This window comes from Lepisma saccharinum, chromosome 15 (genome assembly GCF_977018435.1).
Source record: "Lepisma saccharinum chromosome 15, izLepSacc3.1, whole genome shotgun sequence".
NCBI lineage: Eukaryota > Metazoa > Arthropoda > Insecta > Zygentoma > Lepismatidae > Lepisma > Lepisma saccharinum.
Window position 1 is genome coordinate 76,110,708 of NC_139243.1, and position 17,665 is coordinate 76,128,372.

Sequence of the window (17,665 nt, forward strand, 5' to 3'; positions counted from 1 at the left end):
GCGGCGATTGGGTTCCAAAACTGGCAGGGGAGGGGGGGCAAAGACAGTATATTTTCCTTTGTAGATAGGGTTTAGCATAGCGTGGGGGCAAAAGTGGCGAAAAGTGAGGGGCAACCGCCCCCCTCGCTCCCCTAATCGCCGCCACTGTTCGACTTCGTTGTATCATCTCCCAACTGATTTTCCGTTTCTTACACAACATTATCCAGTATTTAATTTTGAACCAATTTATTATATTCAAATATAACATTTGAACTTAGCCTGAAAAGATCAAGGAGTTATGTGCTTAACAAAAAATATCCAACTATCTATTGTACTAAAAAAATGTAAAGTCCCTACAACTCTTGTCTGGTCTTAGGGCGCGGGGCCCTCATGCTGGCAAGGGAAGTGGGGAGCGGGAAAGCGACCAATTCAGCGAGATAAGAAATACAGCAGCCTGAAGAGCAAGGTGCACGTAGTACTTCCTCCCGCCACGTCGTAACTCTCTGCGCCGCCGCTGTTGTCTGGTTGGACTGCGGCGTATTCCTCGCTGCCCACTTCCCTTGCCAGCATGAAGGGCACCCGCCGTTAGAGTAAACAACTATAAACACTACACAGAAAAAAAAATATTTCTTCGGTTAGGTTAGGTTAGGTTTGGTTAAGGTTTTTCGTAGCCTTTAAATTTGTTAATTTTGATTAAGTTTTCTTTGTAACTTGAAGCAACTGTTGCTCTGTTATTGAAAGAATTTGGTTTTTAGTGAACAGTCATTTGTTTCTTGCCTATTTAAACAAAGGTGTCATTACAAAAAAATATTTGTTTCGTTATTCCAAATGGAACACAAGGATAAGGGAGTAGAGCACCGAGATACTATACTATACTCTGCCTCGTCTATCTCTGGGGGAAGGCCGCGCATGGCGGCAGAGAAGGGGAGAAGGATTGAGTGGGCAGAGCGAAGGCTGGTAACTGCGTCGCATTCTTCCCTCAACGCAATCCCGTTCCCTCTCGCGTGTTGATTGGCGGAGTAGTCTCGTGTCACTACTTGCGCAGAGACTTGTTTTCGATCGCTTGCTCCAGAGATACCCTAGAGAGAGTCTAATCTTCTTAAAGAGTCAGGTGGGAGAAACTCAAGTTAGTGTGTCTCCCTCTACTAATAGGCCAGAAGCGATGTTCTTCCGGAAGTTCGTCCCCTTCCTCCTTTCCTTACGTCATAGTCACGCTCCACCTTCCTCCTTTCCTTACGTCATAGTCACGCTCCACCTTCCTCCTTTCCTTACGTCATAGTCACGCTCCACCTTCCTCCTTTCCCTACGTCATAGTCACGCTCCACCTTCCTCCTTTCCCTACGTCATAGTCACGCTCCACCTTCCTCCTTTCCTTACGTCATAGTCACGCTCCACCTTCCTCCTTTCCTTACGTCATAGTCACGCTCCACCTTCCTCCTTTCCCTACGTCATAGTCACGCTCCCCTTCCTCCTTTCCTTACGTCATAGTCACGCTCCACCTTCCTCCTTTCCTTACGTCATAGTCACGCTCCACCTTCCTCCTTTCCCTACGTCATAGTCACGCTCCACCTTCCTCCTTTCCTTACGTCATAGTCACGCTCCACCTTCCTCCTTTCCCTACGTCATAGTCACGCTCCCCTTCCTCCTTTCCTTACGTCATAGTCACGCTCCACCTTCCTCCTTTCCTTACGTCATAGTCACGCTCCACCTTCCTCCTTTCCCTACGTCATAGTCACGCTCCATCTTCCTCCTTTCCTTACGTCATAGTCACGTTCCACCTTCCTCCTTTCCCTACGTCATAGTCACGCTCCACCTTCCTCCTTTCCTTACGTCATAGTCACGCTCCACCTTCCTCCTTTCCCTACGTCATAGTCACGCTCCTTACATTTAAGAATGCCATCTATTGGTAAAGAAATATATCCTTGCTAAAGGTTACACATGGATATATTTTCTAAATTATAATTGTTTCTTTAAAGCAGGGGAATTCCATTGCCACGGGTGGGACACAGGGACTACATTTTTGATATTAAAGTAACTATTCTAGCGATAGTTAAGCAACATTTTTCTTACAGTTTTTGCGCAATGAATTATGAAACTTAACACTGTTGATTCAACATAACTTACCTTAAAATACTTTCCCAGATTTAAGTGAACAATTCTATTTCACGGGTGGGACAGATAAAACACTTCCTTTTTACTTAATAAGAAATTTATTTTAATTTCTGTGAACTGTCCAATTGAGAAAAATAAATTATTAAAAGATGAAGAGTGGAATTGAAAGGCAAATGTAATAGTTAAAGGAGATATTAAATTTTTTTTCGTGTCGCGGGTGGGGCAAAATAGTGTTAACAATGACAGAAACACTGCATTGTATGATGTGGGTTTGATTGGTGCTGCCACCTGGTGGCTGAGTGTAGGACTTACGACTGTTGGTGAGTATTCTGTGTGAACAGTCTCGACGGCAAGGACGTTGGCTTTTTTTCTTACTCGTTATTTTTCTTTTGTAATGCTGTTTGTAAGCTAACCTCAATATATGCTACAAATGGAAACTTTGGACTGTTTTCTTCAAATAACTTTAACAAATAGAAAACAATGGCAATTCAAAAAATTAAAATAAACTAATAGCATGCAAAATACATTCTACTTTCCAAATTAATTATGTATAATAGTTGAATTTTTATGCAAATGACAATTTTAGAATGTGTGAAAGTGCCGCCCCCCAACCCCCTGGTTTACTTCCGGCCCTCTGGATTACTTCCCTTACATTATCCTTTTAAATATCTCCTTCCACCTCACCCTGGGTGCCAAGCGAGCAGATTTATAATAACGCCGGAATTATAAAAGGGGGGTTTCACATAACATTTATATTTTTAGTCCCTGGCTCATTACACATGTACAGAAAGTGAATAAATATTTGGTTTAAAATAGACAGTACTGTGGTTCTTGGAGTTAATTCAGCAAATCATAACATTTCTAGTAGGATTATATAGGTTTATTATACGTTGCTACTATTTACATATTTACAAAGTGTTTGCATATGTGCATTTACAAAATCGAAAAATTTCCTTAATTCAAGCAAAGGCGTACCTATGGTCTAACTATTGGTACTTTCATTAACACAGAGTTAGCCTAACTGTCTCTGTGGCCTACCCTCGACTTAATTGATATTCCCACCAGTCTTGCGTTTCCTTACGCAGCATCCTCATTCAGCCCGCAAGGCATTCTGATGTGACTCGGCACTATCTTACAAAATACAAATCTTTTGCTAATTTGGAATCTGGGGATTTCAAACAGGGGTTGGCTTTACCAAATGCTACATATATTTTCCATCATTAGTTTAGCCACCACAAGTGGACTACACTCTCGAAGATGTTCATTTGCCAAGTATTACATTTAGTTTCCAATCATTCAGTCCAGTCACCATAAATGGACAAGACTTTCGAAGGATCTTCGTCGTTGTGAAGGTAGTAAAAAACTGTTGTTTTTTCTAAAGCCCAACTGGCCTTTTTTATAGTCGGGATAAACGTCCGTGAACGTGGAAAATTCCACTGCAAATGTATTTTGATAGCTCCCAAAACCGGGAAGCTAAGAAAACAGGGGGATCTAATATCCAGTAAAAATCACAATTCATTAAGCACATATACTTACATGCAATAATAACATAAAAGGACACACTGGAAACATATTAATTAACCCTATACCTTGAAGCTGGCCAGCAATTAATTAATATAATAACACAAAACCAGTAATGGTCAATCCGACCATTACTAATGTTCCCTCACAGGATAGGTTAAAGTTGCAGCATTTCATTTTAAAAATTGAGGTTTTGTCTACTTTAGCATTTTCGTCAATTTATTTTCTTAATTACATAAAATCGATTGGGTTTTACTGTTTTCCTGATGGCGCCTTTTGTTTCCATTTTGTATGAAACTCTTTTTATTTCTCTCAACATAAAACTTTTGTGTAAGTTGTTACCATATGTATGTCAACATTGCTATAATGTTCTAATATGCAAATTACTTAATCCTTTCCTCCTCTTTACAGGACCCGGATGAAGTTCAACAATTGGAAGATCTCAAAAGCTTTGGTGAGTAATTTGGTTCATTCACCTTATTATATTTAAGTCTTCTACGGTACCTTCTGTCTTTAATTTTTCAATTTATACATCTTCGTCGTTCTTTCTGCCACTCTGGCTAATCACGACGATGAATATGGAGATTAGATTAAGGAACAGTCACAAAGGAATGCCCAGGAGGGAACCAGAACGCAGAAATTACTTTTTATACCGAGCGTTTCACGTCGACTCTGATTTTCGCTTGTAAAAATCAAACTATTGGTCATAATGTAATGACATTTCCTACGGACATACTTTGGTGTATGAGAAACATTGTCACGTCATTGGAGATGGCGCCATAGTGTGTGTAGTCCTTGCGGGGACATGCGTCTGGGCGATTGCAAATCGTATGGACGTGTGCTTTCAGTCTGAGTTCTTGTGCTACTGAGAATCCTCACACTGTGCACGAAACACCTCTTCATGATGAAAAAATTGGAGTGTGGTGCGCCTTTTTCGACACAACGTGCATACAGAAGTCTACGTGGGAATCTTCCTCGAGTTTGTAAATAAATTGTATGGCGAGGAACTCCCTAATGGCTATTTTCAGCAGGATGGCGCCACTTTCCACGCTACCTTCTGTAACTCAGATAGGCGTGCTTTATGGCGATTACTTCCAACACTTGCTGCGACGTCACAATGCTTTCATACACCAAGGTATTTCCGTAGAAAATTTGATTACATTATTACCAACGGTTTGATTTTTATAAGAGAAAATCAGGAGCCGAGAGCAAGTGAAACACCCTGTATATTGTTCGGCACAATGAACATAAAAAATATAAAATAAGAACCAATGTTAGTTAAGATTGGAATAAGAAGTTATGTGGTTTGAGGTTTGCAATGCATGATAAGGATTTATATATTTAAATGTATCCGGTTAAAGTCGGCGTATCACGGTTAGTCAAGTGGACACAATGGAAGAGTTTGGTTTTAGTTTGGAATATTATGAAAATGTAGTTGTTTATTTATTACTAGCTTGAAATATACAGGGTGAGTCAAAAGTCCCTGAGCACCCCTTATAAAATGAAAGGGGATGTAGATTGCAGCAATTGGTCATGGTAGTAATATGTTAGGCCTAGGGGGAAACGTTTGGTGCATATCATGACAACGTCCGCCATCTTGAATCCAACTTCATTTCTTTAAATGGGAAGAGGGGCATGTGAGGTATGGTTTTGGGCTAGAATTTCACCAGGAATTCAGTGGTGAAGACAGATTTATGAAAACAGTAATGATATGGAAGTTATATTATGTTTAGTTAATTCTATGAAGACATTGATGTAGACTAGGATAAGATACTCTGTTGCTGGTATTATAAATTGGTCTTTAGTATTGATTATAATCAGGAAACGGATGTACATCTACTTAAAAATTACATTTTGGACATGTAATTATATATTTAGTTATTTTAATCAAAATGCTGAATTAAATTTGAACTATTCTACTAGAATTTCCAGTTGACTGACCTTGCACACTATAGGAACAAATGGGAGATGTGTGTTGATGTCTCGATGAACCTTCGAGTTTAGGAATGCCAGAGGGCAAGTTCGTTGTTATAATTTGAAACAGTACTTTAATACCGGGTGGCTACGATTGAACTTCGGGGTTTCACACGAAATTTGCCGCATGAGAAAAAACGAAGCCAACTTATATTTGTAGCTATCATGAAAGAACTTAAATGTCTGCCCCGTTCATAGCCCTGCATACATCCAAGCGATATTCTTACCTCTTCCCACATGTGGACCAGCATGTTAGGAGTCATGGTCGCCATGGCTACAATTATCCTTTCTTGTACGGTGCCTTCATATGGTTATTGTGCCGCTCGAGAGCGTGCCTATGCAGCACAAGGAATCACACCGCTTGCCGGCGAAATCGAATGTACGTAACCGCTCAACCCAGGGTTGTTAAAAATCCAGGAATTTTATATAAAATCAGGGTAAATTTCTCGTAAGGGACAAACGGATTTCTTCAAATTTACAGGAGAAATTACTTACCGAATGCAGTTTCTTTATAGTTGTGGAAGTTCGGGAAAGTGTTTTCTCGCATCGTTCATTGAATTTTGCCGGTAAATCATGTATTTTTCGATATAAATGTGTGACCGATGTACGAAAGCTCTTGCATCCATTTACTTCCAGGTGGATGTAGCCTGTGTGTGATGACGTAACCCCTGTCAGTGTTTCCAAACATGTGTTTTTGTAACTGAAGAAGGTACGTTTCCGCAAATGGTTTGTGGGGCTATGTGTGAATGGTTTGTGGGGCTATGTGTGAATGGTTCGTGGGGCTATGTGTCAATGGTTCGTGGGGCTATGCGAGAATGGTGTGTGGGGCTACGCATATTTTTTTCGAAACCAATTTTTAACTATTGTAGCCTATACGTGACCCTACCTAACCTAACCTTACCGGAAATGGTTCGTGGGGCTATGTATGAATGGTTCGTGGGGCTATGCGTCAATGGTTTGTGGGGCTACGTAGGTATTTTTGGGTGCAGTGGGGTGGAAACACTGCATGCCGACTACGGTAGGGAAACTGTGACCGCCATTTTGCGTGTTACCGAAGGCAAAAAGAAACGAAGAAAACTTGCTCGATATGTCGCAAATAGAGCTTATTTCCGTGAAATAAGCGAAATGCCACCTTCAGCAATGTTTCTCAATGCAGAATACGTAAGTACGAATATTCAAATTAAATGAAGTAGCAAATTTCAGCTGTCTGTCCCACCGAGAAATTTACCAAAATCAGCAAGGTTAAATGGGTTCATGACCGCAAAGAACCTTTTTATGTTAAAAGTATTTCTATTCGGTCCAGGAACCTTTTTCGGATGCATTTAAATATGGGCCAAGTTCCGTATTGAAATGAAACAATACGCAACTTGAACTGAATTTAAATTGCTCGAGAGAAAGGATTCCGATCCTCCAGCGGAACCCAATAGAACCAATTGGAATGTGTGGATTCCTGGACCTTCAACAACCCTACCGCAACCAAAGTGGATAGGGTATTTGGTAGCTTTGCAAGCCGAGGTATCCTCAAGTTTCTCTTCGGTAAGCTCATTGCGGTACACTGCAATGGATGTAAGTCTGATCAAATAAATGTTATCGAAAGGAGATCCATGTCCTCAGAACGTGGCACAGCTGTGTCTGCCGTGAATGGCAGTAACTGCTTTCGTACGGACGGACGTGCAAGGTGGCAAGAGTTAAACCGATAGATATTGAGTGTTGATGTGTTGTTATAATGTTGCAACCTAAGTACAGGGTGACACAAAAGTCCCATTACCCCGTAGATATGCGAGTCTGTGCTGTGGTAGTGGTTCGTAGTGATACTTAGTTGGGAGCTGCAAACCGAAGGACTTATCGTTCGCGTTTGGTTTCAGCAGGATGGACCACCATCCCGTTATTCGATTGCCGTGCGTCGTAACAGATGGATTGGACGTGGTTCTCCACAGTTACCAGCACCTCTGAACTGGCCTCCCAGAAGTCCCGATCTTTCATCGTGTGATAATGCATTGTGGGGTTATATGAAACAGCAAGTTGCCGGCACGCGTTACCACACAACTAACGAACTGAAAGAAGCCGTTCGGCATGCATTTGCCACGATCACTCTCACAATGCTGCGTAGAGGAGGCGCACCCGGAGGCGCATGATTCTCTGTTATGAAAATGATGGTGTCCTCACAGACATTGTGGACTAAATTGTTGTCTGTAACCTCCTCAGCTAACATGCCTCGTCTCTTATCATACTCTATTTACTTCAGATCCATAACCTTTCCTCGTCGCAAAATACATAAGGGGTAATGGGACATTTGGCTCAAAGAATTGTTATGTATGAAGTGGTGCAGAAGATCTATCTACACTCTGTCGCGGTAATCTCTGGAGCAGGCGAACGAAAATTTAGTCACTGCGCAAGTACTGACACAAGACGGCTCCGCCAATGAACATACACACGTGAGAGGGAATGGGATTGCGTGGAGGGGGAGGCGACTGCAGTTACCACCCTTCCCAGCAGCGTGTACTGCTTCACTCTGCCCACTCGATTCTCCCCATCTCTTCTCTGCCACTATGCGTGTCCTTGCCCCAGAGATAGTTGAGACAGGGTATAATGCGTGTGAATGCCTACTTTCTATAAAATGATGCGAAAATGTGTGACAGTACAAGCACAACTTTTCCAATAAGTTCTGAGACAGGAGTGTGTGTTTGCTTTGCTTGTAATTGTAAAATACAGTGCCTCCCCGATGACACAGTGCTAGCGTCGTCGCCTTGTAATCAACGGGTCTCGGTTTCGATACCCGGTGGAGGCCATAGTGGTTCGGATCCCACTTTAAACTGTAGGCCCAGTCACGATTAGCCGTACTATGCATAAAGTGGACTTATGAATCAATCAATCAATTGTAAAATACAGAAAGCCCCCGAGCTACGTAAGTAATGCGTTCCGTAAACCATTACGTAACTTGAATTTTACGTAAGTCGAATTTGTAAATAGCTTAAGTGTAACTTCGTATAAAACTACAATATTTATTATTATTATATGTATATATATGTATATTATTTACACAGTATTATTTTATAAATGAAACATCATGCAGCAGCATTTACACGGATATAAACTATAAAAGTATGAAAAATATATAAAAGAATATAAAAACAAACTGAAATCACATTTTGCAAATAAAAAAAATGTCTTGACAGCTACGTACAGTTACGTAACTGCGAATTTTCAATTCAGATAACAAAGTCACCCGCATCGAATTTCACCGGCAACCCATGAAATTCCAAACGCTACCCGGGCTGCGCTCGAGTGACACAATCATGAAATAAAGGCTCTGGTCACGAAAATTTCCAGCGTACACCAAGTTCTTAACATATCCACATACACAATGATCAAGGGGTGTGTTGTCAGGAGCTCGAGCTGGCCATAGGATCTGCCTTCCTGTTTCAATCCGCCTGTTAGGAAATCTCAAATCTAAAACGAAACAAATGATTAAAATTTCCGCCCCAGGAGTGGCAACTAAACGCACGACGATGTAATTAGGCGGGTGGCAGAAGTTCGCGCTGTTGCCACGTCGGAGCACAACCCCGTGTGTTTGGAAGTTTAAGTGAATGAAAGATTTCGTTGTAGAGTTGGTCTTTGTAATCCTTGTGATACAAACTGACAGCATTTGCTCCAAAGGTCAGGGATGACACAAAAGTGCCCCGGAGAGGAGAGAGGTCGGTCTGACGCTGGAACTAGGCAACGCATCCCGGTTGACGTTGCCACACAGTGCGCGGGAACCAACGACTTTTGTCCCGCTCTCGCTTTGCTTTTCCCACATGTGGCACCAGCACAATTCTGCCTAGCTGCCTATTTTCATGTCCGTGCGTTTTAATGATGAATTCATTCATAAACAGAACTTTTGAGTTCCTAAATATGCTGAACAAACAGTATACAGTAAAACCTCGTTAATCCGGACTAATGGGGGATAAGTTGACCGGCTTAAGGAAAGTTCAGATTAACAGAAATAACCTAAAAGAACAGTAGAAAGTGCATTAAAACTCCGTTTATAGCACCAAAACACGTTTATTATGGTGTATTTAAGGGACATAGGCCTAAATACACTATACAGTCCAGTAAATTGTGAAGCCGTTTCGGAGCAATATGACGAATGCGATTGTTGACTTGTAGCCACATTTAAAACCTTGCATTCTGCTTTTTCTTTTTGCCTTTTGCTGTCCGGATTAAGCGAAGTCCGACTTATCGAGGTTTCACTGTATTTCCATATCACTTTTTAAAATCTTCCTTTTATAGAAGTTCCGTATAAAAATTTGTAAAGCAAATTGACTTGACTTATGAGTGTTTTCACGTATTCATATGAAACTTTCCCCCGCAGGTAACGCTGTGTCCATCGTGAAGTCCCACTCGTCCAGCTACAAGAACGTCAACGGGCAGAAGGAGTCCCACTCAGAAACCAGGGAACAAGGTAAACATAAAGATTGCATCAGTGAGTCATTTGGTTTTCAGTCAAGTTTTACTTCCTATATTGTGAAAGCTTGTTCATTGCAACCTTGTAGATTTAACAAAATTAGTTTTACTTGCTACGCCTTGTATATTATATCACGGCGTTGCCGGGGTATTTATTTATCCCAATATTCTATTAGACAGGAAAATAATGAATTCTAACTATGGTGTAAAATGTAACTAATTTTATTTACAGGTATTGAAAAGTATAAGCACGTGTACAAATTTTAAAGTAATCAACCGTCTCGAACGGCTGGAGAAATTTCAACCAAACTTGGTACACACATAAATCGCAATCGTGAATGTCGCCAATTAACTTAGCGACTACGAAAACTATGGATTCGACACTAATGTAGGTAATCTTCGACATTTTATTTTTCACCCCCTCTCACCCTCCATCTCGATAGGTGATAAACTTGGAGTTGAACGGCATTGGGAGTGTCACTATTCATCTTAGCGACCCAGAAAACTATGGATTCCACACTAATATTGATCGTTTTCGATTATTTTTACTCTTCCCACCCCACCCCTAGGGGTGCCAGAGGTGTCTTGCCCCCACAATATTTATTTCCAGATTGTACCAAGTTTGGTTGAAATTGCTCAAGGCGTTCGAGAGTTATGCCGGAACAAACATACATATATACACACATGCATCCATTTTTATATATACGTATTTACATATTCTACAATAATTTGCGATGCGAAAAGTAATTACTAGTTGAAAAAATTGTTTTCTTAAATATGTGCACGTTGCTTTGCTTTTTTGAGTTTAAAAATTTGAAACTAATTTTAATTTGAACAACTGATGTCCTTAAAATTATCTTGAATATGTTGAAATAAAATAAATATCTAGCAGAATTCTCGAAATTGGTTAGATACTCGATTATTATTAATATTACATATTCCATGATACTACATATTTAGCTACATATTTACTCCTTTTGATAATACATATTTAGGTACATATTTTATCATTTACTAGCTGATTAACCGGCTTTGTCCGGGTATTTATTTATCCCAATCTTGTATTAGACAGGAAAATAATGAATTCTAACTATAGTGTAAAATGTAACTAATTTTAAATGTGATCGTGAATGTCACCAATTAGCTTAGCGACTCCGAAAACTATGGATTCGACACTAATCTAGGTAATTTGTGGCATTCCCTCTCAACCCCCCTCCCCCATGCCGATAGGTGATGAACTTGAAGTTGATCCGAGTAGTGTAATTGATGCTACAACCAGGACCGGAAAGTATGAACCCCCCTCTGGCAGATTTGTCTACACTTAAAACTTGCTCAACATGCCCATATGAGCTTTTTGCTCAAGTGTGGAACCCCGTCTAATCCAAGATTTTTGTAAAAATGCCCTCGGGAATTTCCTGAGAAAGTATGACCCCCCTCAGATTGATTTGCCTACACTTATAAAAGGCACTTCTGTGAGATTGTTGTCCATAAACCTGTCAAAAATATGCCCCTCTTGATATTTTTTTTGGCCACACCTAAAACTAGGCCAAGATGCTCATAAAACACACACACACACACACACACACGACACACACACAAACACACCCACACACACACACACACACACAAAGCACATTGTTGAACCCAACTGATATTTTTTATTAAGTATAGAGTTTTGATTTGAACCCCAAGAAATTTTATATAAATACCAAAGCCAAAAAATATTAACACACATACACACACACACACACACACTAAATATACAAAACACACTGCTGAACCCAACTGATACTTTTTTATTAAGCATAGAATTTTGATTTGAACCCCAAGAAATTTTATATAATAAACATAACAAAATTCTAATATTTATTTTTGTTTAACAGGTACAACAAGTTTTGAGCACATAAGCAGTTTATGAGGAATACAAGGCAGCAGCAGCAGCAAGAAATTAACTTATAGAAGGCAGTGTGTATTTTTTCTAATTGCATGGATAATCTTGACACAGGATTTTTTGAGAGAAGATGTATTTCAAAATACATAAAATCTAAGTCACTTGTTGATGATTTAAAGCTTAGATTCTGTGGCCTGTCCGAGTATGACCTGTTTGCTGTGCAGAATGAAACTGAAATGCAGTGGGTGCTTGCCAGTGACAGGCCATTCCAATGCCTGTATCTCAACTTTATCAGTGAGTTTGAAAGGCTTGTATACAACAAGTACAAGAGAATTGTTGGATTGTTTGTTAATTTTTATACAGACAGGTGCCATTATAATTTAAGGTTGAAATTGTTTGACAATTATTGGTTCAACAATTGCTATGAGCATTGTTTTGAGTATAGGATGCCCATGATTGCATCTCAGAGTTTAAATTGGAGACATTATAAATATTCAAATAAAATTATTAACAAGATATCTAAATATAAGAAGATTGAATTTGTTACAACTGATAATGGGAATTTGTACAGTGGTGAAGATTTCAATCCAGAGTTTGTATCAAATTCCAACTATATATATTTGAATGAGCTTGTCATGTATTTTATAAGGCAAAAATTTAGAGATTGCACTTATGATTGTATTGTTGAGGCACTGGGGCAGAATAATTTGCATGATATATGCAATTGTGGGAGAGTTTTGTCCAGCCTCTCAGTGTGATTTCAGGCACAGGAATTTGGCAGTTGGGAATCAATCCGCAGCAGGCAGCCCTGATTATTTCAGCAGAGACAGCAATCAAGGTAAATAAATATTTGCTGCAAGTGTAATTTAATTCTCTTCTCATCATAGCCAGGCTCGGGTCTGTATGCAGGAAGAGGCAAGATATTTGTTTGAAATCTGCTTGGGTATAATTTTCTGATCTTTTTATAGCAGAGTTGTGTTACTGTTATTGGAATAGGCTTCAAATCACACACAGATACCCTAAATACTTAATATCATCATACCTGACAGAGCTGTGTTGTTAGTGGGGAAGAATTGCCATATCTCTATACATGACAGAGATGTGTTGTTATTGGGAACAGGTTTCATATCCCAACACAGATACTATTATGAATAGGTAACAGATTTTGAATAATATTTTTCCAGAAATCTATACTCCATATCCCTGTACAAAACTGTGCTATGTCCTGTGAATTATCCAGACACAAACACAGAAGATAAATATATTCTTAACACCCGCTTTAGCTGTGAGTGCTGTTATTAGGTACAAGATTCAATTACACGTGATTATCTAGATATTTTAATAGATAGAAGATACATACTTAATTAAATCTATATTCAATATCTCTATCCCTAACAATTACAAATCCCACCCAGAACCTTGCCGATATTGCTACAAGCATGAAACTGAAAATAACAGAACTGTGCTGTTATTAGGAACAAGCTTCAAATCCCACACAGACGCAGAGCCTTGTTGAGGTTAGAATTATTATAATAGATATTTTAATAGATAGAAGATACATACTTAATTAAATCTATATTCAATATCCATATCCCTATCCCTAACAATTACAAATCCTACCCTGAACCTTGCCGATATTGCTACAAGCACGGAACTATTGCCGTGAAATAACATCTAGATGTTTCCTAAACATAACAGAACTGTGCTGTTATTGGGAACAAGCTTCAAATCTCACACAAACACAGAGCCTTGCTGATATTTCGGAACTGTTGCCGTGAAATAACATCTAGATGTTTCCATAATTTCTATACATAACAGTGATGCTGTTATTGGGAACAAGTTTTGAGGTTCAGGCACTCAAGATGGTTGAAGCCATATATTGATACAAACAAGCTTCAAATCTCACACAAACACAGAGCCTTGCTGATATTTCGGAACATAACATCTGGATGTTTCAATAGTTTCCATACATAACAGTGATGCTGTTATTGGGTACAAGCTTCTCCCACACAGATACAGAGCCTTGGAATCTAGATATTTTAATAGATAGAAGATACATACTTAATTAAATCTATACTCAATATCCCTATCCTAACAATTACAAATCACACAGATACAGAGCCTTGCTTGGAACTGTTGCTGAAATAACATCTAGATGCTTCATCCCTGACAGAGCTGTGCTGTTATTGTGAACAAGTTTTGGAATCTAGATATTTTAATAGATAAAAGATACATACTTAAATCTATACTCAATATCCCTATCCCTAACAATTACAAATCACACAGACACAGAGCCTTGCTCGGAACTGTTGCTGAAATAACATCTAGATGTTTCATCTCTGACAGAGCTGTGCTGTTATTGGGAACAATCTTCAAATCCTACACAGATACAGAGTTTTGGAATCTAGATATTTTAATAGATAGAAGATACATACCTACTTAATTAAATCTATACTCAATATCCCTATACCTAACAATTACAAATCACACAGACATAGAGCCTTGCTCGGAACTGTTGCTGAAATAACATCTAGATGTTTCATCTCTGACAGAGCTGTGCTGTTATTGGGAACAATCTTCAAATCCTACACAGATACAGAGTTTTGGAATCTAGATATTTTAATAGATAGAAGATACATACCTACTTAATTAAATCTATACTCAATATCCCTATACCTAACAATTACAAATCACACAGACATAGAGCCTTGCTCGGAACTGTTGCTGAAATAACATCTAGATGTTTCATCCCTGACAGAGCTGTGCTGTTATTGGGAACAAGCTTCAAACTTGGAATCTAGATATTTTAATAGATAGAAGATACATACCTACTTAATTAAATCTATACTCAATATCCCTATACCTAACAATTACAAATCACACAGATACAAAGTCTTGCTCGGAACTGTTGCTGAAATAACATCTAGATGTTTCATCCCTGACAGAGCTGTGCTGTTATTGGGAACAAGCTTCAAACTTGGAATCTAGATATTTTAATAGATAGAAGATACATACCTACTTAATTAAATCTATACTCAATATCCCTATACCTAACAATTACAAATCACACAGATACAAAGTCTTGCTCGGAACTGTTGCTGAAATAACATCTAGATGTTTCATCCCTGACAGAGCTGTGCTGTTATGGGGAACAAGCTTCAAACTTGGAATCTAGATATTTTAATAGATAGAAGATACATACCTACTTAATTAAATCTATACTCAATATCCTATCCCTATACCTAACAATTACAAATCACACAGACACAGAGCCTTGCTGATATTTCTACAAGCACGAAATTGTTGCTGTAACATCTAGATGTTTCATCCCTAACAGAGCTGTGCTGTTATTGGGACTAGGCCTCAAATCCCACACAGATACAGAGTCTTGGAATCTAGAGATTTTAATAGATAGAAGATACATACTTAATTAAATCTATACTCAATATTCCTATCCCTAACAATTACAAATATTTCTACAACATTTACATGTTTCCTATACATAACAGAGCTGTGCTGTTATTGGGAATAAGCCTCAAATCCTACACAGATACAGAGCCTTGGAATCTAGAGATTTTAATAGATCGAAGATATATAATTAATTAAATTTATACTCAATATTTCTATCCTAACAATTACAATCATGGAACTGTTTGAACTAAATCTAGATGTTTCTTCCCTGACAGAGCTGTGCTGTTATTGGGAACAAGCTTCAAATTCCACACAGATACAGAGGCTTGGAATCTACATATTTTAATATCCCTATCTCGAACAATTACAAATATTTATACAAGCATGGAACTGTTGCTGGAATAACATCTAGATGTTTCATCCCTGACAGAGCTGTGCTGCTTCAAATTCCACACAGATACAGAGGCTTGGAATCTAGATATTTTAATAGATAGAAGATACATACTTAATTAAATCTATATTCAATATCCCTATCCCTAACAATTATAAATATTGATACAAGCATGGAACTATTGCTGAAATGTTTCATCCCTGACAGAGCTGTGTGGTGATGCTCAAATCCCACACAGATACAGAGCCTTGTAATCTTTAATAGATAGAAGATACATACTTAATTCAATATTCCTATCCTTAACAATTACAAGTATGGAACTGTTGATAACATCTAGACGTTTCATCCCTGACAGAGCTGTGTGGTGATGCTCAAATCCCACACACAGAGCCTTGGAATCTTTAATAGATAGAAGATACAAACTATATTCAATATTCCTATCCCTAACAATTACAAGTAGGGAACTGTTGATAGCATCTAGATGTTTCTTCCCTGACAGAGCTGTGCGGTGATGCTGTTATGAGGAACAAGCTTGGAATTGTTATGGATAGGTGAAGTGAAAAATTGAATCAATATTTAGAATGGAGTCTTGCTGATATTTTTACAAGCATAGAATTGTTCTATGCTGTGTATAGTGTCTTGATTTGTTGATATTGTTATTGAAATAATAGTAACAGAGCTGTGTTGTGTTTAAGATAAGAATACATACCTGGATCTGTATACATATTTAATAATGTCCCTATCCCTGACAGAGCTGTGCTGTGATGCTGTTATTAGGTACAGGCTTCAGGAAATTATACCCAAGCAAATATCAAAATTTTATGTACCATTGCAGGTGTCATGCCTGTTCCTGCATACAAACCAAAACATAGCGGATATTTCCACAGCCCTGCTGGGCAGGAACATACAATTGCTGTACCTGTCATACAGGACAAAATCAAAAATCTGTTGATATTGTTATTGAAATAATAGTAACAAAACAAGACACTATACACAGCATAGAACAATTCTATGCTTGTAAAAATATCAGCAAGGCTCCATTCTAAATATTGATTCAATTTTTCACTTCACCTATCCATAACAATTCCAAGCTTGTTCCTCATAACAGCATCACCGCACAGCTCTGTCAGGGAAGAAACATCTAGATGCTATCAACAGTTCCCTACTTGTAATTGTTAGGGATAGGAATATTGAATATAGTTTGTATCTTCTATCTATTAAAGATTCCAAGGCTCTGTGTGTGGGATTTGAGCATCACCACACAGCTCTGTCAGGGATGAAACGTCTAGATGTTATCAACAGTTCCATACTTGTAATTGTTAAGGATAGGAATATTGAATTAAGTATGTATCTTCTATCTATTAAAGATTACAAGGCTCTGTATCTGTGTGGGATTTGAGCATCACTACACAGCTCTGTCAGGGATGAAACATTTCAGCAATAGTTCCATGCTTGTATCAATATTTATAATTGTTAGGGATAGGGATATTGAATAAAGATTTAATTAAGTATGTATCTTCTATCTATTAAAATATCTAGATTCCAAGCCTCTATATCTGTGTGGAATTTGAAGCAGCACAGCTCTGTCAGGGATGAAACATCTAGATGTTATTCCAGCAACAGTTCCATGCTTGTATAAATATTTGTAATTGTTCGAGATAGGGATATTAAAATATGTAGATTCCAAGCCTCTGTATCTGTGTGGAATTTGAAGCTTGTTCCCAATAACAGCACAGCTCTGTCAGGGAAGAAACATCTAGATTTAGTTCAAACAGTTCCATGATTGTAATTGTTAGGATAGAAATATTGAGTATAAATTTAATTAATTATATATCTTCGATCTATTAAAATCTCTAGATTCCAAGGCTCTGTATCTGTGTAGGATTTGAGGCTTATTCCCAATAACAGCACAGCTCTGTTATGTATAGGAAACATGTAAA

At 38.5% G+C, this 17,665-nt stretch overlaps 1 protein-coding gene across 2 annotated transcripts in view; it reads left to right on the plus strand.

Moving 5' to 3' along the window:
- Positions 1 to 17,665, plus strand: part of LOC145999753 (uncharacterized) — a 515,710-nt gene that overhangs the window by 434,078 nt on the left and 63,967 nt on the right. For both annotated transcript variants that reach the window (XM_083137044.1, XM_083137045.1), the window contains exons 4-5: positions 4,024 to 4,066; positions 9,941 to 10,030. In XM_083137044.1, coding sequence (XP_082993170.1) covers positions 4,024 to 4,066; positions 9,941 to 10,030 — 133 coding nt within the window. The remainder of the gene's footprint in view (positions 1 to 4,023; positions 4,067 to 9,940; positions 10,031 to 17,665) is intronic.